Genomic DNA, 26,127 nt, shown 5'->3' on the forward strand with positions numbered 1-26,127 from the left:
CTCCACCAAGATGGCAGTGTCCTAATTTCTGTAACTCTTGACTATGTAACTTTTAATGGCAAAAGGGATTTTGCAGATATGATTAAAGATTAAGGGCCTTGAGATGGGGTGATGAGCCTGGATTATACAGGTCAGCCCAATCTAAACATGCATTCTTAAAAGAGGAGATCCTTTCCTGGCTATGGTCAAAGCGGGACTACAAAGGAATAGTGGGAGAGATGCAGTGTTGCTGGCTATGATGATGGAGGAAGACGGCCATAAGCCAAGGAATGTGGGTCACTTCTTGAAGCCAGTAAGACAAGGAAACAAGTGTCAGATCTTCAGAAGATGCCTCTTAAAATGAATAGGCAAGCCACAAATGGGGAGAAAATATTTGCAAAATACATAAGAACAAAGAAATGTGTATCCAAAATATATGAAGAACTCTCATAACTCAGTGACACTAAGATGGCCCAATACAAAAATGAGCAAAAAAGACTTCAACTATTACTTCATAAGGGAAAACATAGAGCCTTCCAATAAATAAATAATAGTGATGCATAATATCTTTGGCTATTAGGGAAATGCCATTACAACCAGAATGAGGTACTGCTTCCCTTCCCCTGGGATGCCTAAGATTAGTTGGTTTGGGTGAGGATGTGGAGCAACTGAAACTCAAGTACACTTCTGGTGGGACTGTAGTATGATATAACCACTTTGGAAAGAGTTTGGCAGGTTTTTTTTTTAAGTTAAACTTATACCACCACTATGGCCCAGCAGTTCCTCTCCTAGAAACTTATGTCCAAATATGTCTTATGTAAAACTCTCCATCGCAGCTTCATTCCTAATAGACAAACACTAGAATCAATCCAACAGTTCATCAAATGGTAGGCAAAACATTGTATATCCATAAAATGGAATACCATACAGCAGTAACAATGAACAGACGTGGAAACACACAACAACATGGATGAATGTCATAGACATTATGTTGTAGGCAAGAAACCAGACACAAATGATTACATATAGTATGGTATTATTGTGTTCATATGAACTACTAGAGCATGTTAAACTAATCTTTTCATGAAATAAATGAGATCAGTAGTCATGTGGGTCAGGGGTGGGGAGAGATTGCTTGAAAATGAGCATGAGGGATTTCTGGGGTGATGGACATATTCTTTATCTCAATTGGGGTGGTTGTTCCATGGGTATACTTTTTTTTTTTCAAAACTCAGAACTGTATACTGAAATAACTGTTTTTTACTTTATTAACATTATACTTCCATTCATTTTATGAAGTAAAGAGTAAATGTGAGATGGTATGACATTAATAACTAGAGGCATTAAGAAGTGACATATCAGTGATCCATGGCTCCTTCTGTGATGGTTTTACAATAACAAATACGATGCGAAAGTCATTATACTTGGAACACTTCAGTTTTAGCACAACTCAAGATGATGAGAATAATGAGAATGATAGAGTCCACATTTATTAAGTGCCTAACACATTCCAGGCCCTTCTTAGATCTTTTGACCATCACAAAACCCCAGAAAAACGTGCACTTCATCTCTCTGTGTAGCACGTCAGATGTGACCTTGATTCTCTGAGAGCCTATGACTTTAGGCAAGATCACATACTTAGCAGGTTGTTGAACTACTGTTGATATTCATGTGCCTATGACTCAAAATTTTTCATCTTCCTACTGTATTTGTCAAGGTGTCTTTTATGCTACATTTTATGTTATGCTTTTTTAAACTAGCAAAAAAGAAAACCAATAACAAAAATCTAGTACATAACCAAGTAAGAAAGAGTCTAGTAAGTTATTAAACAAGTGCATACCAGTTCAAACAAGATGTGCTACAGACACACCTGTAAAACATTAGTATCCACAACATAAATTAAGTACAGGCCCTCTTGTTGGTGAATCCAATAGTTCTCACTGTCATCTATAGGAATAGTAAGACTATGACCAGATGTAAAATATCAAACGCATTTAACCACACAGACCCTTTTAAAACTGCCAAGTCATTTATTTCAAGATGACAACGTCATAACTGCTGTAGGACTATGTAATTATCGGAGTGATTACTGATCATTTCTACCCGTAAGTTCCAATGTGATTGTCTCCATTTTGTGTGTTCCAGTTCAGGTTCAAGGGATTACTTTTTTTCACCAGTTGTTTTTTTATCCTCAATTGCTTCTAAATGGAAAAAGGAACCAAAAACCCCTGCAAGCAAAAGAAGGCTAAAACGGAGAAGCAGTAGAGCTACTGAAATGTTTACATTAAATACTATTTTGGCTCGAATACCGATTTCTTTGTCAGGTGGAGGGCCACTGTCGGTACTGCCACCTGGTCCTCTCTCTTGACACGTTGGTGGTTTCCAGCCTCGCTGACAATGACAGTGTTTCAAGTTGTTGCATACCCCTCTGTAATTACATTTCTTGACATCACAGTCAAAATGGAAGTCTTGGAAAAAAGTACAGTTTTGGTTCATACAGTATCTTCCTGCACCACATGTTGCCCCATCCACCACAAGCCCCATATATGGTGTGTGTGTCCCAAAGTGTGCATCGTACCCAAAGCATCTTTCTACTTTAACATCTTTTACTACTATATGACGAAATGTAGTGTGCTCACCCCCGCCAGGAATTTCCTCCACATTACTACAGTGCAGCATTCCACACAGCACATCATCTTCTTCACATGGTACAGACTTTCCTCCTCCTCGAGTCACTCGCACCCCACAATTTCCAAATCGGTCACCTCTTACATTCAATTTTTCATAGCATGCTGACCCAGCATCTTTTATTTCGAAGCCAAAGAGGGATTGACACTGCAGATCACGGTCACTACAGTTTCCTTTCACACACACGGCTAATGGTGAACAGGGGGTTCCATCCTGGATATAAGCGTCTGTTGGACAAACGTGCGTCTTCCCACTGCAGTATTCTGGTAGATCACAAATGCCAAGAGTGTCTCTGCAAACACTTCCAGGTTGAGCATAATTACACCTCCTGCAGCAATCTCCTTCACTGCAGACACTACCAAGGGTGAGGGCACAATTGGAATTGCAACACTTATCCTGAGAGCAGTCTTTTATGGTGCCACAGTCACATTCTTCCCTTTGATCTTTGATCTTGTCACCACAGCGAGCAGCTTTATAAGGAAAATTATTGTATGGTGTATTTGGAGTACTCAGACAAGGATCCCACATAGAAACTCGTCTGTGCAGTTGGGCATAAGTACAGTTGCTCATCATATCTAGAAGACCAGGCTCAGCAGCCATGACACAGTAGTGTCTTCGAAAACAATGGCAACCAGGACCATCATGTGTACAGCCAAGAACATGACCTATTGCATGTGCTCCAAGAGTTGCAGCTAAAAATAAGTGATACCTTGCTACCCATACAAACGATGCTCCCCAATTGGGGTTGCATATTCCTTCATGATTGCTATAATATGAAGCTCCACCGATTTTTTTTCCTGTAAGAATCAATGAGGTATCATGAGGAAATTTTGCATACCATCTCCAGTATTTCCATAAACCAAATGAATTTAATGCATCTAGAGCATTTTGAGATTCTTCTACTTTCACCTCGTCGTTACCGTCCCATATGCACAGCATACGTATGAAAACCTGAAGTTCACCCTGGTAGTAAATGCTATGCATTATGTTGTTAAGAATCACTACGTTCTCTATGATACGTGTGATATTTCTGTTCTGAACCACTAACGAGTTAGTAACTGTGTAGTGAAGTTTTAAGTTTTTCCTGTGTGGCCACCACAAATATACAGGGGCAGCTCTAGGAGTTTCAGCAAGCATTGCCTCCTCATATGCTTGATTTGTTTCTTCCTCTTTAATCTTACATTTTTCATCCTCTCCTGGTGTTTTTTGTGACACAAGCAGAGAAATCACATGCTCAAATTTGGAAGAAGCCTCCAGTGGTTTGATTTCGTAAGTGAAGTCATCCACCTGCAGCATGCCACGCAGACCTCCATAGCAGGTGTCCAGTGTGCCCATGGACCCAGGAACCCCTTCCAGGTAGGTGTAGTAGTAACAGTCTCGGGGAATAAAAGGGTAGTCCTCCTGCGTGGCGCCTTGGTCGTTACTGGTGATAACGGGAAAGTGTCTGGGCAGCAAGTTCTTCTTGACTCTCATGTGAACCACATGTCTTTGGCCGCTGAGGCGAATCTTGTAGGAAAGCAAGCATCCCAGTTCCTCCCACTCTGTGGGACACCTTCCTGGGGATCACAACTTCAGAGGAAGTGAAGCGCCATCCTGGTGGGGCGTGGGAGCAGCAGATTGGCAACAGTAGCAGCCAGAGCAGAGGCAGCCGGAGATCACCTGTCAGGTGGGCCTGGGCCCAGGCAGGCCCCATGAGTGAGGAGCCCGTGACCAAAGCAAACGCAGTCAAGTGGGAGGCAGGCAAGCCTATCCCTGGAACAGCATCTCTTAAACAGCAGTATAGTCCTGAGGAGAGTGGAGAGAGGCTGAAGGCTTGGCATCCCCAGACAGGTGTGGGGGGCGGGGGGGGGGGGGAGGCTGTTACCTAACAATGGTGTACTCATGAGGGGGAGGGGCGCTGTGCTAAGTGGATCCTGGGGATCCTGGCACAGGGGTCTTAGAGAAGACAAAACATGGGAGAAATTAGGAATAATAAGAGTGTATACCTGGGCTGAGAGGTCCCGTGGTCTCTTGCAGAAGTCACAGGAGAAGATTAAATGGGTCTGATGCAATTTTAAGATAGTTACTGACTTCTTTTCCCTTCAAACCAAAATGAGAGAAGGCATCAATTTGTAATTAAAATACAGAATGGAGAGGAGAGTGGAAGTTTCTCCTTGTAAGGATTTTGAGGAGAAAATTAGATTCTCTCATACTTTATAGAAGTTGAATTGTGTTAGGGGCAATTAATGGGACAAAAGAATAAACAGTGTCATGAGTAGAAAAGTTATGGTGGATAATAATAATTTCCTATAATTAAACTTATACCTACTCTATGTCCCAGTGGTTCTGGCCATAGGAAGTTCCCCACAATTTGTACATGGATATTCAGAGCAGCATTATTCATAAATTTATTCCACCGACTGGAAACAAACAACCTGAATAGATAAATGGCAAAGAAACCGGTACATACATTCAGTGGAATAATCTTCAATAAATTAGAACAAGTTTCAGGTACACTTAAGAACATGAATGTATCTCATTGGTATTATGATGATAGAAAGAAGTCAGACTGAAGGAACTTCATGTAGGATTTTATTTGTATGAAGTTCTGGCATAGTCCAAAATAATATATAGGAATAGACTTTAAATCAGTGTTTTCCTGATGTGAGGGAAAGGAGGGATGGAGGGAACCTTCTGGAGCGATGGGAGACTTCTGAATCTTGATTGGGGTGTGCTCTAGATAAATGTTTGTTTCCCTCCAAAATTCACAGATTGAAATCCTAACCCCCAAGGGGATGGCAGTAGTATGTGGGGACTTTCTGAGTTGAGTAGGTCATCAGGGAAGAGTCTTCATAATTGGTATTAGTGTCTTTTTCAAAATGTTTTTTGAAGTATTACTGATTTACAATGTGATGTTAGTTTCAGGTCTACAGTAAAGCAGTTTGGTTATACATATACATGTATATTCTGTTTCAGACTCTTTTCATTATAGGTTATTACAAGATAATTGAATATAGTTCTCTGTGTTATACAGTAGGTCCTTGTTGTTTATCTGTTTTATGTGTAGCAGTGTGTATTTATTAATCCCAGACTCTTAATTTATCCTCCCACAACTCCTTCCTGCTTTGGTATCCACAGTTTGTTTTCTATGTCTGTGAGTCTATTTCTGGTTTGTAAATAAGTTCATTTGTATCATTCTTTTAAGTTCCACATATAAGTGATATCATATGATATTTGTCCTTCTCTGTTGGACTTACTTCACTCAGTATGATGATCTCTAGATCCATCCATGTTACTGCAAGTGACAAAATTTTGTTCTTTTCTATGGCTGAGTAAAATTCCATTGTATGTATATACCACACCTTCTTTATCCATTCATCTGTCAAAGGACATTTAGGTCACTTCCATGCCTTGACTATTGTAAACAGCGCTGCTGTGAACATTGAGGTGCATGTATCTTTTCAAATTAGAGTTTTCTCTGGATATAAGCCCAGGAGTGGGATTGCTGCATCATATGGTAATTCTATTTTCAGTTTTTTAAGGAACGTCCATACTGTCCTTCATAGTGACTGCAACAATTTATACTCCTCCAAACAGTGTAGGAGGGTTCCCTTTTCTTCATACCCTTTCCATCATTTATTGTTTGAGGACTGTCTAATGATGTCTATTCTGGCTGTTGTGAGGTGATATCTCACTGTAGTTTTGATTTGCATTTCTCTGATTATTAATAATGTTGAGCATGTTTTCATGTGCCTGTTTGCCATCTGTATGTCTTTGGAGAAATGTCTATTCAGGTCTTCTGTCCATTGGGGGGGGCATTTTTTTTTTATATTAACCTGTATTAGGTGTTTGTATAGTTTGGATATTACCCCTTGTCACTCTTAATCATTTGCAAATATTTTCTCCCATTCTGTAGGTTGTCTTTTCTTTTTGTATATGGTTTCTTTTGTTGTGCAAAAGGTTTTAAGTTAAATTAGGTCCTATTTGCTTATTTTTGCTTTTATTTCCTTTGCTTTAGAAGACAGATCCAAAAAATATTGCTGTGATATATGTCAAAGAGTGTTCTGCCTATGTTTTCCTCTAGGAGTTTTAGAGTATCTGGTCTTACATTTAGGTCTTCAATCTATTTTGAGTTTATTTTTCTATATTGTGTTATAGAATATTCTACTTACATTCTTTTACTTGTAGCTGTCCTGTTTTCCCAGCATGACATAGTGAAGAGACTGTCTTTTCTCCATTGTATACTCTTGCCTCCTTTGTCATAGATTAATTGATCATAAGCATGTGGGTTTATTTTTGGGCTTTCTGTCCTGTTACAGTGTTCTGTGTGTCTGTTTTTGTGCCAGTACCATACTATTTTGATTACTCTGTCTTTATCGTATAGTCTGAAGTTAGGGAGGGTGATTCCTCCAGCTCCATTCTTCTTTCTTGGGAAGGTTTTGGCTATTTGGGGTCTTTCGTGCTTCCATACAAATTAAAAATTTTTTTCCTCCAGTTCTGTGAAAAATGGCATTGGTAATTTGACAGGGAATGCATTGAATCTGTATATTGCCTTGGGTAGTATGGCCATTTTAACAATATTGATTCTTCCAGTCCAAGAACACAGTGTTTCTTTCCATCTGTTTGTGTCATCTTCAATTTCTTTCACCAGTATCTTATAGTTTTCAGAGTACAGGTCTTTTGCCTCCTTAGGTAGGTTTATTCCTAGATATTCTATTCTCTTTGTTGTGATGGTAAATGGGATCATTTCCTTAATTTCTTTTTCTAATATTCTGTTGTTAGTGTATAGATATGCAACAGATTTCTGTATATACTTTGGTATCCTGGACTTTACCAAATTCATTGATGAGCTCTAGTAAGTTTTTGGTAGTTTCTTTAGGATTTTTTTGTGTATAGTATCATGTCATCTGCAAACAGTCACAGTTTTACTACTTCTTTTCCAATTTAGATCCCTTTTATTTTTTTCTTCTCTGATTGATGTGACTAGGACTTCCAAAATTATGTTAAATAAAAGTGGTGAGAGTAGATATCCTTGTTTTGTTCCTGATCTTAGAGGAAATGCATTCAGATTTTCAACATTGAGTATGACATTTGCTGTGGGTTTGTCATTATGGCCTTTATTATGTTGAGGTATGTTCCATCTGTGCCCACTTTCTGGAGACTTTTTATTGTAAATGGATGTTGAATTTTATCAAAAGCTTTTTCTGCATCTATTGAGATGATCATATGATTTTTATTCTTCAATTTGTTAATGTGGTATATCACACTGATTGATTTCCAGACCTTGAAAAATTCTTGCATCCCTGGGATAAATCCCACTTGATCATGGTGTATGATCCTTCTAATGTATTGTTGGAGTCGATTTGCTAGTATTTTGTTGAGGATTTTAGCACCTATGGTTATCAGTAATTTTTGGCTTGTAATTTTTTTTTGTGATATCTTTGTCTGGTTTTTGTATCAGTGTGATGCTGGCCTCAGAATAGTTTGGAAGTGTTCCTTCCTCTGCAATTTTTGGGAACAATTTCAGAACATAGGCATTAACTCTTTTCTAAATGTTTGGTAGAACTCACCTGTTAAGTCATCTGGTCCTGTAATTTTGTTTGTTGGGCATTTTAAAATTACTGATTCAATTTCAGTACTAGTAATCAGTCTGTTTGTGGTTCAGTCTTGGGTGATTGTACCGTTCTAAGAATTTGTCCATTTCCTCTAGGTTGTCTGCTTTATTGGTGTATGCTTGTTCATAGTAGCCACTTATGATCCTTTATATTTCTGTGGTGTCAGTTGTAACTTGTCCTTCACTTCTGATTTCATTGATTTTGTGCCCTTTCCCTTTTCTCTTAATGAGTCTGCCTAAAGGTCTATCAATTTCATTTATTTTTTCAAAGAACCAGCTTTTAGTTTCATTGATCTTTTCTATTCTTTTTAAGTCTCTACTTCATTTATTTCTGCTCTAATTTTTATGATTTCTTTTCTTATACTAACCTTGGGTTTTGTTTGTTCTTCTCTCTCTAGCTGCTTTAGGTGTAAGGTTAGGTTGTTTATTTGAGGTTTTTCTTGTTTCCTGAGGTAGGCTTGTATTGCTATAAACTTCCCTCTTATAACTGCTTTTGCTGCATCCCATAGGTTTTGGATCATCTTCCTCTTTGATTTCTTCAGTGATCTGTTGGTTGTTTAGTAGTATGTTATATAGCCTCCCTGTGTTTGTGTTTTTTGTAGTTCTTTTCTTGTAGTTGATTTCTTTTTTTTTTAAACATTTTTTATTGATTTATAATCATTTTACAATGTTGTGTCAAATTCTACTGTAGAACACAATTTTTCAGTTATACATGAACATATATATATATATATAGTGCTCTACAGTAGAATATATATATATTCATTGTCACATTTTTTCCTCTGTGAGGTACCGTAAGATCTTGTGTATATTTCCCTGTGCTATACAGTATATTGTAGTTGATTTCTAATCTCCTAGCATTGTGGTTGGAAAATATGCTTGATATGATTTCAGTTTTCTTAAATTTACTGAGGCTTGCTGTGTGGCCCAGCATGTGATCTATCCTAGAGAATGTTCCAGGTGCACTTCAAAAGAAAGTGTATTCTGCTGTTTTCAAATGGAATACTCTATAAATATCAGTTAAGCCCATTTGCCTAATGTGTCATTTAAGGCCTATATTTCCTTTGATTTTCTGTCTGGATGATCTGTCCATTGATGTAAGTGGGGTGATAAAATCCCCCACTATTACTGTGTTACTGTCAGTTTCTCCCTTTATGTATGTTAACATTTTCCTTATATATTGAGGTGCTCCTATGTTTAGTGCATATATATTTACAATTGTTTTATCTTCTTCTTGGCTTGATCCCTTGATCATTATGTAGTGCTCTTCTTTGTCTCTTGCAACAGTCTTTATATTAAACTCTATTTTGTCTAATATAAGTATTGCTACTGCAGCTTTCTTTTTAAAAGCTTTCCGTTTACTTGGAATACCTTTTTCCATTCCATTACTTTCAGTCTGTATGTGTCTGTTGACCTGAAGTGAGCCTCTTGTAGGCAGCAAATATATGGATTTTGTTTTTATATCCATTCAGCCAGTCTGTATCTTTTGGTTGGAGCATTTAGTCTGTTTACATTTAAGGCAATTATTAACATGGTATTCTTGTTGCCATTTTGTTAATTGTTTTAGATTTGTTTTTGTAGATATTTTTTCCCTTTTTTTCTTTTGTTGTCTTTTCTTGTAATTTGATGACTATCTTTAGTGTTATGTTTGGATTCCTTTTTCTTTTGTGTATGTGTATCTATTATAGATTTTTGGCTTGTGATTACCATGAGGTTTTGTATAGCAGTCTTGCTCGTGCATGCACAAACACTCTCTGTCTCTCTCTGTCTCTGTCTCTCTCTCTCTCTATATATATATATATATAGTTGCTTTAAGTTGCTGATCTCTTAATTTCAAATGCATTTTAAATACCCTTCATTTGTACTCTCATCCCCTAATGATTACTGTTTTGATATCATATTTTACATCTAACTGTCATGTGTATTTCTTAACTGCTTACTGTGGTTACAGATGATTTTACTGCTTTTATTTTTTAACCTTCCTGATAGTTTGTGAATAATTTCCTACCTTTACTATATGTTTGCTCTTGCCTTTACTAGTGAGCTTTTGCATTTTGTAGTTTGTTTGTTTCTAGTTGTTGTCTCAAAAAAACCCCAAAAACCTCCCAGCAAACAGAAGTCCTGGGCCATATGGCTTCACAGGGGAATTCTACCAAACATATAAAAACTAATACCTATCATTCACAAACTAATCCAAAAAATTGAAGAGTACTGAACACTTCCAAATTCATTCTACAAGGCCACCATTATTCTGATATCAAAACCAGAGTGACACTACAAAAAAATATACTTCAGTAGCTTTGATGAATTTAGGTGCCAAATCTCAACAAAATATTAGCAAATAAAATTCAAGAATATATAAAAAGGATCATGCAGCATGATCAAGTTGTATTTATTCCAGGGATGCAAATATAGTTCAGTATCTACAAAGCAATTGATGTCATAAACAATCTTAACAAAATGAGGGATAAATATCACATTATCACTGCAATAGATGAAGAAAACATTTGACAAAATTTAACATGCATTCATTAAACTGACTATACTTCAATAAAAAATATATTAAAATGGTAAAAAAATTTCATGATAAAAACTCTCATCAAAGTGGGTATAGAGTGAATATATCTCAACATAATAAAAGCAATTTGCAGCATCCCCATAGTTAACATCGTACTCAATGATGGAAAGCTGAAAGCCTTTCTTTGAAAATCAGGAACATGATAAGGAAGTCCACTCTCACCACTTCTATTTAAGATAGTATTGGAAGACCTAGACCCAGCAATTAGACAAGAAGAGGAAGTAAAATTTATCCAAACTGGAAGGGAAGTAGTAAAATTCTCACTATTTGCAGATGACATGATCCTAGTCTCCACCAAAAATGATTAGAATGATGAATTCAGTAAAGCTGCAGGATAGAAGATTAAGATACAGAAATCTGTTACTTTTCTTTACCCTAATAATGAACTATCAGAAAGAGAAAGCAAGAAAACCAAACCATCCTGTTTAAAGTTGCATTATAAAGAATAAAATACTTAGGAATAACTTAGCCAAAGAGGTGAAAGACCTATACTCTGAAAACTGTAAAAGATCGATGAAGGAAATTAAGGATTATGAAAATAAATGGAAAGGTATCCCATGCTTCTGGGTTGGAAGAATTGATATTGTTAAAATGGTCATACTACCCAAAGCAATCTACAGATTTAATGCAATTCCTATCAAAATACCCAGGACATTTTTCACAGAAGTAGAACAAGTAATCTTAAAATCCATATGGAACAAAAAAAAGACCCTGAATAGGAGTTCTGGTCAAGATGGCAGAGTGGTAGGACCACGAAGCTCACCTCTCCTTACAACTACAACAAAACCACCACTGAATGCTAAACAACCATCAAAAAGACTGGAACCTAGCAAAACAGATCTTCTGCAACTGGAAACATAAAGAGGGAACCACAACAGGATGGTGGTTGGGGGGGGTGTGCTCACAATATAATTGGTCCCCATAACTCCTGGGTGGGTGACTCACAGCTGAAGACTTGTAAAGTCACAGAAGCCCTCCCACAGGAGTGAGAGCTCTAAGCCCCACGTCAGGCTCCCCAGCTCACGTCCTGGCATTGTGAAGAGAGAGACCCCAGGACGTCTGGTTTTGAAGGCAGGGGAGCTTGGCTCTGGTAGCCTCACAGAACTGGGGGAAACGGAGACTCTATTCACTTCAGAAGTGTACACAGAAACTCACATGCACCAGGTCCAAGGGCACAGGCAGTGGTTTCATAGGAACCTGGGCCAGACCTGCCTGCTGGATTTGGAGGGTTTCCTGAGGATGTGGGGGACGGCTGTAGCTCACTCAAGGGACATAAAAGCTGGTGGTGGAATTCCAGGAGTGTTAATCTACATGAGCTTTCCTGGAGGCTGACATCTTGATTGGATAATTATCACCAAGACATAGCCTCACCCAACAGTCTGTAGGGAAGCCTCAGGCCAAAGAACAGACAGCATGGGAACATAGCTACACCCATCAGCAGACTTCCTAAGCCACAAAGGCCTCTAGACACAGCCCTACGCACCAGAGGTCCAGGACCAAGCTTCACCCAGCAGTGGGCAGGCACTGGCTCCTCCTGCCAGGAAACCTGCATAAGCCTCTAGTCCAGCCTTATCCACCAGGGGCAGATACTAGAAATAAGAAAACAATACCAAAGCCTGTGGCAGGAATCCACAAACTCATAGAAAGATAGACAATATGAGGAGGCAAAGGAATACCTCCCAGGCCAAGGCACAAGATAAAATCCCAGAAGAGATAAGTGATGAAGAGATAGGCAATTTATCTGAGAAAGAGTTTAAAGTAATGATGGCCAAGATGTTCAGAGAACTAAAGAGAAGTATAGATGCAGAGAGTGAAGTTTTAGCAAAGAGTTGGAAAATATAAAGAATATCCAGAGTTGAAGCATAAAATCACTGAAATGAATAACACACTGGAAGGAACCAAGAACAGACTAAATGAGGCAGAAGAACGGATCAGTGAGCTAGAAGGCAGATTAGTGGAAATCACTACTTCAGAACAGAAAAAAGAATAACAAGGAATTAGGATAGTTTAAGAGAATTCTGGGACAACATGAAGTACTCTAATATTCAAATTACAGGGGTCCCAGAAAGAGAAGAGAGAGAGAAAGGACCTGAGAAAATTTTTGGAGAGATAATAACAGAAAACTTCCCCGACTTGGGAAGGGAAACAATCACCCAAGTTCTGGAAGCACAGAGAGTACCACACAGAATCATCCCATAGAGGAACACACCAAGGCACATAGTCATCAAATTGACAACAATTAAGGATAAGGAGGAAATGTTAAAACTAGCAAGAGAAGAGCAATGAATAACACACAAGGGAACGCTCATAAGGTTATCAGCTGATTTTTCAGCAGAAACTTTACAGGCCAGAAAGGAGTGTCACAATATATTTAAAGTGATGCAAGGGGGAAACTTACAACCAAGAATACTCTATCCCACAAGGCTCTCGTTCAGACTTGATGGAGAAATCAAAAGCTTCATAGATAAACAAAAGCTAAAAGATTTCAGCACCACCAAACCAGCTTTACAACAAACGTTAAAGGACCTTCTCTAGTCATCAAACCATGAGAAAAGAGAACAAAAAGAAGAGAGAGAGAGAGAGAGAAAAAAAGAGACCTCCAAAAGATTGCTTTTTCAATTTGGGGTCTTTTTATGGTTCCTTATAAATTTTGGGATTGTTTGTTCTAGTTCCATGAGGAATGTCGCTAGTATTTTGTTGGGGGTTGCATTGGATCTGTGGATTGCTTTGGATAGTGTGGCCAGTTTGATAGTGTTGATTCTTCCAATGCAAGAGCACAAATCTTTCAATTTCTTTGTGTCATTTCGGTTTTCAGAGTATGAGTAACCTCCTTGGTTAAGTTTATTTCTAGGTATTTTGTTTTTCTTGATGTTATGGCAATGTCTCTGCTAGTTATAAAATTCTGGTTTTTGAAGTGAAAAAAAAAGTGAACTACTGGCTGCAAATGGCAAAATATTCTTTTTTATGGGTGAATTGTATTCATATATATGTGTGTGTGTGTATATATATACACACACACACACACTGCATCTCCATTATCTATTCAACTATTGATGTGTACTTAGGATGCTTCCATATCTTGGTAATTATAAATAATGTTGCTGTTAATAGCAGGGTGTATGTATCTTATTTTGTGGTTGGCTTTATTCCTTTGATAACTATGTAAGTTTAAAAAGCTAAAGCTCTAAACATTCTTAGAAACAATGAACAGTACATATGTGTAAATTAAAAAATATATGTGTAGTAAAAATAGTGATCTATCAAGCCATTGAAAGACATAGGAGAAACTTAAAAGATGTATTACTAAATGAAAGAAGCCAGTCTGAAAAGGCTACAGACTTTACAATTCCAACCAAATGACATTCTGGAAAAGGCAAAACTACAGAAACAATAAAAAGATCACGGTTTCCAGGGGTTTGGATAGAGGGAGGGAGGGAGGAATGAATAGATGGAGCACAAGGGATTTTTAGGGCAATGAAATTATTCTGTATGATACCATAGTGGTGGCTATATGTCATTATGCATTTGTCAAAACCCATGGAATGTACAACATCAAGAGCGAACCCTAATGTAAACTATGGACTTTGGTTGATAATAATGTGTCCATGTTGGTTCATCGATTGTAACAAATATGCCACACTGATGAAGGATGTTGAAGGTAGGGGAGTATATATGTGTGAGTGGGGAAGGCTATATGCGAACTGTATCTTCTGCTCAATTCTGTTGTGAACTTGTAAGTGCTCTAAAAGAATAAAGTCTATTAAAAAAAAAAAAAAAAGACCCTGAATAGCCAAAGCAATCTTGAGAAAAAAGAACAAAGCTGGTGGTATCACATTCCTGATTTTATACTATACTACAAAGCTACCATAATCAAAACAGCATAGTACTTGCACTAATACAGATACATAGTTTAATGGAGCAGAATAGAGAGCCCAGAAATAAATTCACACATCTATGGTCAATTTTTCTATGATGAAGGAGGCAAGAATATACAATGGAGAAAAGACAGTCTCTTCAATAAGTGGTGCTGGGAAAACAGGACAGTTCCATGTAAAAGAATGAGCTTAGAACATTTTTTTTTCACACCAAGTGCAAAAAGAAACTCAAAATGGATGAAAGACCTAAATATGAGACCTGAAACCCTAAAACTCCTAGAAGTGAACATTAGCAGAATACTCTGACATAAATCATGGCAAGATTCTTTTGGATCTACCTCCTAAGGCAAATAAATGAATGTAAAAAGAAACAAATGGTCTGGTGTAGGTGCTTGGCTGAGGAGCCAATGGTGTGAAGCTACCATCGGTAGGATTATGACTGAATGCCTCTAAGTTAGAATCCAACCCAGGCCAAATGATAAGGCTGCACTGTGGAAAACTCAGTTGGCCTCGGAAGCCTTGGTTGACCTTGGATAGCCAGACCCCCACTGCTGTCCCTTGCCTGCAAGTTGCTAAGCATGTGCCAGGAATCCAGTGAGGAGGGACCTTCACCCTGGGACACAGAGCATGTCCGAAAAGGCAGCGATCCCCTAGCCTGTCACACACTGCACGTGGGGGACCTGCTGCTAAACCATTTGTAGTCAACCTTCTTCTGGGTTGGGGTTTTGTCAGTAGCAGAGCAGCTCCCTCACTGCGTCGTATTGAAAGTCATCCCTTGACACAAGAGACTACAAAAAAAGAGAAAAAACAAATGGGACCTAATTAAACTTAAAAGCTGTTGTACAGCAAAGGAAACCACTGACAAAATGAAAAGACAACATACTGAATTGGAGAAAATATTTGCAAATGTTATGACCAACAAGTTATTAATATCCAAGATATGTAAACAGCTCATATAATTCAACATCAAAAAAACAAACAACCTGAATTAAAAATGGGCAGAAGACATGAATGGACATTTTTCCAACAGAGATACAGATGGATAACAAACAAATGAAAAGATGCTCAACATTGCTAATTATTAGAGAAATGCGTATCAAAGCAACGAGATATCACCTCATGCCTAATCAGAATGGGGTTCATCAAAAAGTCTATAAATAACAAATATTGGAAAGCATGTGGAGAAAAGGGAATGCTTGTACACTCTTGGTGGGAATGTAAATTGGTGTAACCACTACGGAAACAGTATGGAAGTTCCTAAAAAAACTAAAAATAGAACTACCACATAGCAATTCCTCTCCTGGGTATATATCCAGAAAATAATGAAAACACTAATTCAAAAAGGTACATGCACCCCAATGTTTATAGCAGTACTATTTAACAATAGCTAAGGTATGGAAGCAACCCAAGTGTCCATCAATGGATGAGTTGATGAAGATGTGTTATAAATGAAGAATGGAATATTAGTCAAAAAAATAATGAAACTCTGCCATTTGCAGCAACATGGATGGACCTAGAGAATATTGTGCTTAGTGAAATGTCAGACAAAGAAAGATAAATACTGTGTGATATCACTTACATGTGGAACCTAAAAAATAATACAAATGAATGTGTATAGCAAAACAGATACAGACTCACAGGAAACAAACTAGTTGTTACCAGTGGGTAGAGAGAAGTGGATAGAGGCAAATAGGAGTATGGGATTAAGATATACAAACTACTATGTATAAAATAGATAAGCAATAAGGATATATTTTATAACAGGGAATTATAGCCATTACCTGTTAATAACTTTTAATGGAGTATATAATCTATAAAAATACTCAACCACTATGATGAACCCCTGAAACTAACATAATATAAATCAACTACACTTCAATAAAAAAATGGAGATCTGATAGAAACAATAACTGCTGCATCCTTTAATCTTCAATGGTGGCACTTACATCCATCTTTCCACCCAAAAGACATTATTGTCTTTGATTCAGTATGCTGCCATGTGTAGAGGGACATATAAGAGTCTTCCACCTGTAGTATGATGATAGTCCTTATTCCACAGGCCAAAAACCCTATTAAGAGGTTATTTTAACTGCCAAAGATATCAATCCCGATTTTAGTCCTTGGGACCTGGGGAAGTGACCACTGGGTGGGACTGCAGACCACTGAACCCACTGTAAACTGGACTTTAGTCTAAACTCCACTTATTGCCTGATGTCCATAAGCTGCCACTATAAGATGGTCCGTGGTGATACTCTGCAGTGCTGAGTATCAGTATCAGGGCAGACATTTTGTCCAGTAACCCTTTCAAGGTCTAGGTATTTCTTTATCCGTGGCAATACAGATTCCCAAACAAATGACTATAGGTGTGGGGGAAAGGACTGGGAGAACCATTACATTATATACATACATGATGTTGATATGTCCTTCCTCCTAGGAACCTAGTGATTTCTTTAGTCAACAAATTCTGTACCTGAAAATCAGCTTTGTTCTAGGAACTCAACAGGGATCATGAATTTTTATTGGCACAATCATTCTCAGCTTCTTGCTCTTCCATGTTTGCCTTCTTCTGATTACAGATGTTAAGCAACATCCTCTTTATTTACTCATAGATTGCCACTTGAGATACCATGATTTGTTGCCACCTCAAAATTCCATACATATAAATTCGTTTAGCTGACTCTACAACCTTGGAAATTTTTATAGTAATTGTGGTCCTCTAGTTTCTGGCTGTTAAGCACAGCCTCCTGGCTTCTATAACTTCAAGGGATCTCTTTCCCAATGGCTGTTAACAAACACTGACCTATGACAAGCTGTCCTATCAACAGACTGCCCTGCAGAAGAGACACAATTGAACTCCTTTGAGATGCTGCTGGTCATTGCATCAGTGCATTCTTTTTTTTTTTTTAAATTAAAGTATAGTCAGTTTACAACGTTGTGTCAATTTCTGGTGTGCAATGTAATGTTTCAGTCATATATACACATACGTATATTTGTTTTCATATTCTTTTTCATTATATGTTACTACAAGATACTGAATATAGTTCCATGTGCTATACAATGGACATATGCCCAGGATACAAGGTAGGGCAGCCAGGAAGAGAAATGGGGACAGTTTTTTTGAGGGTTCACATTGATCTGCAGGGCCAGTATCTTCAGGGGCATCCATGTAGATATCACCATCTCATGTATAATGGTCCTGGACTTTCCCACCTGAGCCATGACAGTGTAACAGACTTGCTCTGGATGAGCATGTAAAAGTTTTGATTCTATCTGTATCTGTTTGCTCCACAGCTACAATTTCTCCTCCCCTCTAGGAGATAAGGGCCACTTGTGTTGATTTTTTTCCCCCAAGGAGTTGATTGCTTATAGCAATTCTGAGATGCACTCTTTGCACCTTCACCAAAAATTCCTCTGCACTCTTCACCCTGTTTTGATAGCAGTAGGCACCGTCACTGCAGGGAACCTTGCATATATCCATCTTCTGGGCACTGATGACATGTCCCATTCCACCACTCTAGAAGGTCACATTCATTGACCTGATGTCTACAGAGTTCCGTTGATGGATGAACTTGCAGCCTTTGCAACAAAGTCCAAAAGCACAAGCAGCCCCAGGCCTCAGAGTGCAGTTTGAGGCAACAAGGATCTTGTTCCCACTGCTTTATAGAGCCACCACAGTCACACTTCTCTTCTCCTTCAACCACACCGTTCCCACAGCGTTTCAGCATAAAGACTGCCCCTGGAATTGGAGGACTGTACAGACATGATCCCTGGTTTAAAGTAGTCTTTGTAATGTCTACATAACTACAATTAGGGAATCTCTCTGATGGCACTCTGACAGCATTCATGATGCAAGCACTTTGCCCACATAAAGAGTATTCATCATGCTGCATACCCAAAATATGACCTAACTCGTGAGCTACGATGAGGGCAAAAACAGACCAGTGGTCTCCTTTGAAATGATTAACTCCACAATCAAGAGGAGGATGACATATTCCTGCAACATAGGCTATCCCAAGTACACTTACAAGTGAATTTTTAATGAAAATATGTGCAGTATCATATTGTAGCTGGAAAAGATTGATTTGTTTCCACCGAGAGAAATCCTCTATTTTATTAGTATTTTATGTCCTGTCATTTTTTTTAAAGTGTGGGTAAAGGCTTATAAATTGTAGTGATATTTTCAAAGAACTAACATTTGGTTTAGTTGATTTTACTTTATTAATTTCCAGTTTTCAATTTCATTATTTTCTGCTTTAATTTTTATTATTTCTTCTCTTCTGCTTACTTTGGATTAAGTTATATAGTAGATTAATTCAGATCTCCTTTTCTAATATGTGTAATTAGTGTTATAAATTTTCCAAACACTGCTTTCATTGCATCCCATTAATTTTGATAAGCTGTAGGATTTCCAATATTTGAAATTTGTCATGTTCCAGAATGTGTCCTATTTGGTAAATGTTCCATGTGAGTTTCCAAAGAATTTGTGTTCTGCTGTTGTTGAATAAACTGTTCTATAAATGTCAATTATATCCAGTTGATTGATGGTGCAGTTGAGTTCAGCTATATCCTTCCTTACTGATTTTCTGCTTGCTGGCTCTATCAACTACTGATAGAGAGTTGTTGACACCTCCAAACATAATAGTGCATTTGTCAGTTTCTCCTTGCAGGTTTATCATTTTTCACCTTAAATATTTTGCCACTCTTTTGTTAGGAATATACATATTAAGGATTGTTATGTCTTTTTGGAGAATTGACCACTTTATCATTATTTAATGCTCTTTTGTATACTTGATCATTTTCCTTGCTCTGAATTCTGCTTTGTCTGAAATTAACATAGATAGCTATTCCAGCATACTTTTGATTAGTGTTAATATAGTATCATTTTTCATCCTTTTACTCTATACTCTTTATATTAAAAGTAGGTTTCTTGTATACAAAATATACCTGCGTCTTGTATTTTATACTCTGATAGTTTCTGTCTTCTTATATGTGTATTTAGACCATTCACATTTAAAGTGATTATTGATGTAGTTGGTTAATATCTACCATATTTGTAAATGTTTTCTTTTCACTGCTCTTGTTCTGTTTCTTTATCTTCTACTCTTTTTTTTTTTTTTTGCCCTCTGTGGTTTTAATACTAAAAAGTTTTCTCATTCAAATGAAGCCTATAAAACTTAGTTCCCTTAAGCCCCTTTCCATTCCATTTACAGTATAATTGTCTTAAATATTTCATCTATATACACTGAGAACTACATTAGACAATATTAGTTTTACTTCAGCTATTAAACATACTTTTAAAATTCAACAGGAAAAAGAAAATGCATTGCACTATCCATATTTTTAATCTTCCATTGTCCTTCCTTCCTGCTATTGAAAAACTCCTCATTTTATAATTTTGTTTCAAGAATTTTCTTAAGCCGTTGTTTCCAGTAGGTCTGCTGGTGACAAATTTTCTTAGTTTTCCTTTCCTTGAGAATTTCCTGGTTTCCTCTGCATTCCTGATAGATATTTTCACTGGATGTAAAATTCTGGATTGACATTGTCTTTTAATTCTTGTGAAATATTTTGCTACTTCCTTCTCACACTGTGGTTTCTAATGGGAAATCTGCTGCTTTTCAAATTGTTTTCCCCCTATGGTTAAGATTATGCAAGATATTGTTTCTCTTCAAGCACTTTCAAGATTTTTTTCTTTGTCTTTAGTTTTCAAAATTGTGATTATGATGTGTCTTGGCATGGATTTCTTGGGTATATTCTATTTGTAATTCTCTCAGCTTCTTAAATCTATAACTTTTGCCAAATTTGAGAAATCTTCAGTCATTATTTCTTTGAGTACTTTGCATGCCTGCACTAGTCATCTATCCTTCTGTGACTGTGATAACATGATTGTTAGATCGTTTGTGATAGTCCTTCAGGTCCCAGAGGCTCTTCATATTTTTTTCCACTCTGTTTTCTCTCTGCTTTTCAAATTAGGTAATAATTCTTTCTCTGTGTTCAATTGCACTAATTATTTCCTCTGTTCTATTTTATTATTGAGCCCATCCGTTGACTTTTGGCTTCATGTTTTGTGTTTTTTTAGTTATAAAATTTCCATTATTTTCTTTTTTTATATCTTATACTTCTTTAGTGGGACTTAATTTTTCTACAACTTTCTATTTCTCCAATTGTTTCAATCATATTTGTCTTTGCTCATTGAAGCATTTTATGTTGGCTACTTCAAAATTCTTCTCAGATAATTCCACCATCTGCATCATCTCTTGAGTTGGCATATATTGTCTTTTCTCATTCAAGCTGAAACTTTTCTAATTCTTTATATGACAGGTAAATTTCCATTGTATTCTGAACACTTTGGGTGTTATACTGTAAGGTTCTAGATTTTATATAAATGTCAGGTCCCCTCTGACAGTGCACTAGCAGAGGAAGAGAAGTGTTGCATTATGGCTAGGTGGTGGTAGATGTCCAGGTATCCACTTTCTTTCTGATGACACACCAAGGAAAATGGACATCTTATATTGTTAAATTACAGAGTACATTCATTTCCCTTCTTGGCCTCTGCTGACACCTCCCTGGCTGGGAGATTCAAGAATGCCTCATTACTGCTGCCCATGTGGCCTCCAGTAACATGTGGAATGGGGACCTCGTTTCTACATGATGAGAATGAAAGTCCCAGAAGTCTATTTGACCTTCTCTGACACTACCCCAGTGAGGGGTGCTGAGGCATCTCATGAGCAGGGTGAGTTTGGAAGTCTAAGCTCCCCACATGGTCTTTGCTGATGAGGATGCACGTGGAGTTACAATTTTTCCCATGACATTTGGCTGGAGTAGGATGGTTATTTTCTCAAAGTTTTCTGTCTTGCCAGCTGCTAATTTCTTATTCCTTTGGCTAGAAAGAACAAATTTGTCTTGGGGCTTTTGTTTGTTTTTGTCTATTGCATTTCAGGGTTGCTGCCTTCTACAAACTGCAATCAGGGTAAAAGAAAATGAAGGGAAATCACCACGATGTTGCTCCTTAGGTCCTAATGTCCCTAACTGGTCTGTATTCTTTGCTCCACCTTTCTGAACCTTCTTATGTTTGTTTTATATATAAAATAAGGTATTTTAACTGGTACTGAGCATAACCAACAGGGAGATAAGTGTTTACTTTTTCTGGAACTGAAAGTCCTTAATGCGATTTTAAATCACATTACTCCTTTTTAAAGCAAGGGAGATCAAACCAAAACTACTTTGGAAGCTTTCAAATCTTTCCCACCACTCAATCTCCCAAGATATTTTCTGTCTGTCTGAAGCAGGTGGTCTAGTCTTCCTTTCCTTGATTGAATTTTCTTGCTCTACTTACTGGTACTACTGGTTTGCTATACTAAAACTTTACCATGATTCAGCTTCTCTGGTTTCCTACTCTCATTTCTCGGGTATGTTTTCTTCATTGTTAATTATGTCATGTATAGGAGCAGATTTTATCCACTGAGTTCAGCTGCAGACAGTCTTCTTTTTTTAATCTACCTCTCCTAAGAAAGGGATGTCTCTAGTTCTGTCTGAGTAAATAAAACAGTTTATGAAAAGGAACCTCTCAAGCAAGTTACTGAGGAAACCAGCTTGGATTAAAAAAACCTTTTCTTGGGAGTACGTAGAAGGGGCCTGTCATTAAAAATGCTTCTAATTGATACTTATCTCATAGAGCCCTGAATCCAGTTAATTAGGAGGTGGCAAGACTCACTGGCCAAGACTCCCCTTAAAACAGAATCTATCCAGATTTACAGTTAATATTTTATTGACTCAGTTTTAATTATATGCAATATTTGTTTTTTAAATTATTTTTTAAATTGAAGTAAAGTCAGTTTACAGTGTTGTGTCAATTTCTGGTAATAAGCATAATAGTTCAGTCATACTTATACATATATATACTTGCTTTCATATTGTTTTTCATTATAGGTTACTATAAGATATTGAATATAATTACCTATACAGTGCTATACAGTATAAACTATTGTTTACCTATTATATAGAGAGTAGTTAGTATCTGCAAATCTCAAACTCCCAATTTATCCCTTCCCACCCACTCCCACTTCTGGTAACCATAAGTTTATTTTCTATGTCTGTGAGTCTGTTTCTGTTTTGTAAATAAGTTCCTTTGTGTCTTTTTAAAAAAATCACTTATAAGTAATATCATATGGTATTGCTCTTTCCCTTTCTGGATTACTTCACTTAGAATGATGATGTCCAGGTTCATCTGTGTTGCTGTAAATGGCATTATTTTATTCTGTTTTATCACTGAGTAGTATTCCATTGTTTAAATATACCACAACTTCTTTATCCAGTCATCTGTTGACAGACATTTAGGTTGTTTTCGTGTCTTGGCTATTTAAATAGTGCTCCTATAAGCACTGGAGTGCATGTATCTTTTCAAATTAGAGTTCTCTCTGGATATATGCCCAGGAGTGGGATTACTGGATCATATGGTAAGTCTATTTTTGTTTTTTTGGAGGACTCTCCATACTGTTTTCTTTAATGGCTGCACCAAACTACATTTTCATCAGCAGTGTAGAAGGGTTCCCTTTTCTCCACACCCTCTCTAGCATTTATCGTTCATGGACTTTTGAATGATGGCCATTCTGACTGGTGTGAGGTGATAGATACCTCATTGTAGTTTTGATTTGCATTTCTCTGATAATTAGCTATATTGAGCATTTTTTTTTCAAGTGCCTATTGGCCATTTGTATGTCTTCATTGGAGAATTGCTTATTTAGGTCTTCCACCCATTTTTGGATTGGGTTGTTTGTTTTCTTCTTTAAGTTGTATGAGCTGTTTATATATTCTGGAAATTAAGCCCTTATCAGTCTCTTTTTTTTTTGCAAATATTTTCTCCCATTCCATAGGTTGTCTTTATGTTTTGCTTATGGTTTCCTGTGTTGTGCAATAGCTTATGAGTTTAATTAGGTCCCATTTGTTTATTTTTGCTTTTATTTCAATTGCCTGGGTAGACTGCCCTAGGAGAACACTGCTGATATTTATGCCAGAGAATGTTTTGCCTATGTTTTCTTCTAAGAGGTTTTTAGAGTCTTGTCTTATGTTTAAGTCTTTAAGCCATTTTGAGTTTATTTTTGTGTATAGTGTGAGGGAATATTCTAACTTCACTGATTTATATGCAGCTGTCCAGTTTTCCCAATACCATTTGCTGAAGAGACTGTCTTTACTCCATTGTGTATTCTTGCCTCCTTTGTCAAAGATTAATTGACCAAAAGTCTGTGGGTTTATTTCTGGGCTCTCTATTCTGTTCCATCAATCCATATGTCTGTTTTTGTACCAATAGCATGTTATTTTGATTACTGTGGCTCTGTAGTATTATGTAAAGTCTGGAAGCATTAGTCCTCCAGCTTCATTCTTTTTCTTCTGTATTGCTTTGGCAATTCTGGATCTTTTGTGATTCCATATAAATTTTAGGATTATTTGTTCTAGTTCTGTGAAAAATGTCAAGGGCAATTTGATCGGGATTGCATTAAACCTGTAGATTGCTTTGGGTAGTATGGCCATTCTAACAACATTAAGTCTTCTATCCAAGAACATGGATTATCTTCCCATTTCTTTAAGTCATCTTAATTTCCTTAATCTATGTTTTGTTGTTTTCCACATGTAAGTCTTTGGTCACTTCCTTGGTCAGATCTATTCCTAAGTATTTCAATTTTTTGGATGCATTTTTAAAAGGGATTGTTTCTTTTCTTTCTTTTTCTGGTATTTCATTTTTAGTGTAAAGAAATGCAACTGATTTCTGTATATTAATATTGTATCCTGCTACCTTGCCAAATTCTTTTATCAGCTCAAGTAGTTTTTGTGTGGCACCTTTAGGGTTTTCTATATAGAGTATTATGTCATCCACATATAGTGACAATTTTACCTCTTCTCTTCCAATTTGGATCCCTTTTATTTCTTTTTCTTGTCTAATTGCTATAGCTAGGACTTCCAATACTATGTTGAATAGAAGTGGTGAGAGTGGGCATCCTTGTCTTGTTCCAGATTTTAGTGGGAAGGCTTTCAACTTTTCACCATTGAGTATTATGCTTGCTGTGTGTTTGTCATAAATAACTTTTATTATGTTGAGATATGTTCCCTATATATCCACTTTGGTTAGAGTTTTTAGCATAAATGGGTGTTGAATTTTAGCAAATGCTTTTTCTACATCTATTGAAATGATCATGTCCTTTCTTTTGTTGATGTGGTGTATCACATTGGTTGATTTGTGTATGTTGAACCATCCTTGTGTCCCTGGGATGATCCCAACATAATCATGGTGTCTAATCTTTTTTATGTGTTTGTTGGATTCTGTTTGCTAATATTTTGTTGAGGATGGTTGCATCTGTGTTCATCAAAGATATTGGCCTGTAATTTTCTTTTTTCATAGTGTCTTTGTTTGGCTTTGGTATCAGGGTTATGGTGGCTTCATAGAATGAATTTAGGAGTATTACTTCCTCTTCAGTCTTTTGGAAGAGTTTGAGAAGGATCGGTATGAGTTCTTCTTTGTATGCTTGATAGAATTTCCCTGTGAAGCCATCTGGTCCTGGATTTCTGTTTGTAGGGAGTTTTTCTTTTAAATTGCTGATTCTATTTCTAGTGATTTATCTGGTCAAATGATCTATTTCTTCTTGATTCAGTTTTGGTGGACTGTACATTTCTAGAAACTTGTCCATTTCCTCCAGGTTGTCCAATTTATTGCCATATAGTTGTTCATAGTATTCTCTTATGATTTTTTATATTTCTGTGGTATTGGTTGTAATGGCTCCATTTTCATTTCTTATTTTATTTGTTTATGTCTTCTCTTTTCTTTTTGATGATCCTAGCCAGAGTTGTCTATTTTGCTCATTCTTTTGAAAAAAAAAAAAAAAAAGCTCTTTGTTTGATTTTTTCTATTTTTTTTAATCTCTATGTTATGTATTTCCTCCCTGTTTTTTATTAATTTTTTCCTTCTGCTGAATTTAGGTTTTGTTTGTTCTTCTTTTCCTAATTCTTTTAGGTGGTAGGTTAGGTTGTTTATTTGAGATTGTTTTTATTTTTTAAGGAAGGCCTGTATTGCTATGAACTTCCCTCTCAGGACTGCTTTTGCTTCATCCCATAGATTTTGTGTGGTTGTGGCTTTTGTTCTTTCATTTTTCAGTTTTATTAGGTAGAATTGTTACAATTTGACTCCATATATACAATATATTGCATGTAAATACATGTATACAATATACTGCACATATTTTTAAATTTACACATATGTACTCTTCATTGTTTCCAAGAATGTTTAGAGCTTTAGCTTCTTAAACTTACATAGTTATCAAAGGAATAAAGCCAATCACAAAATAAGAATTAATTTAAAAAGATACATACACTCCACTATTAATAGCAACATTATTTATAATTACCAAGCATCCTAAGGCCACATCAAT

At 36.8% G+C, this 26,127-nt stretch overlaps 1 protein-coding gene, 1 long non-coding RNA gene and 1 pseudogene across 2 annotated transcripts in view; 1 reads left to right on the forward strand and 2 right to left on the reverse strand.

Annotated features, from left to right (window-relative positions):
* Positions 1-1,989: 1,989 nt before the first annotated feature.
* On the reverse strand, positions 1,990-4,873 carry LOC105086145 (disintegrin and metalloproteinase domain-containing protein 20). Its single transcript, XM_064486070.1, is given in 3 exon segments — positions 1,990-4,186; positions 4,188-4,452; positions 4,653-4,873. Coding segments are annotated over 2 exon segments (2,220 nt in total). The 5' UTR covers positions 4,361-4,452; positions 4,653-4,873; the 3' UTR covers positions 1,990-2,139.
* Positions 3,893-26,127, forward strand: part of LOC135321323 (uncharacterized) — a 79,037-nt gene continuing 56,802 nt past the window's right edge. The window contains exon 1 of the long non-coding RNA XR_010381023.1: positions 3,893-4,023. This is a non-coding gene — a long non-coding RNA (uncharacterized LOC135321323). The remainder of the gene's footprint in view (positions 4,024-26,127) is intronic.
* LOC105086258 (disintegrin and metalloproteinase domain-containing protein 21-like) overlaps positions 17,980-26,127 on the reverse strand; it is a 38,738-nt pseudogene continuing 30,590 nt past the window's right edge.

Source organism: Camelus dromedarius, chromosome 5 (assembly GCF_036321535.1).
Source record: "Camelus dromedarius isolate mCamDro1 chromosome 5, mCamDro1.pat, whole genome shotgun sequence".
NCBI lineage: Eukaryota > Metazoa > Chordata > Mammalia > Artiodactyla > Camelidae > Camelus > Camelus dromedarius.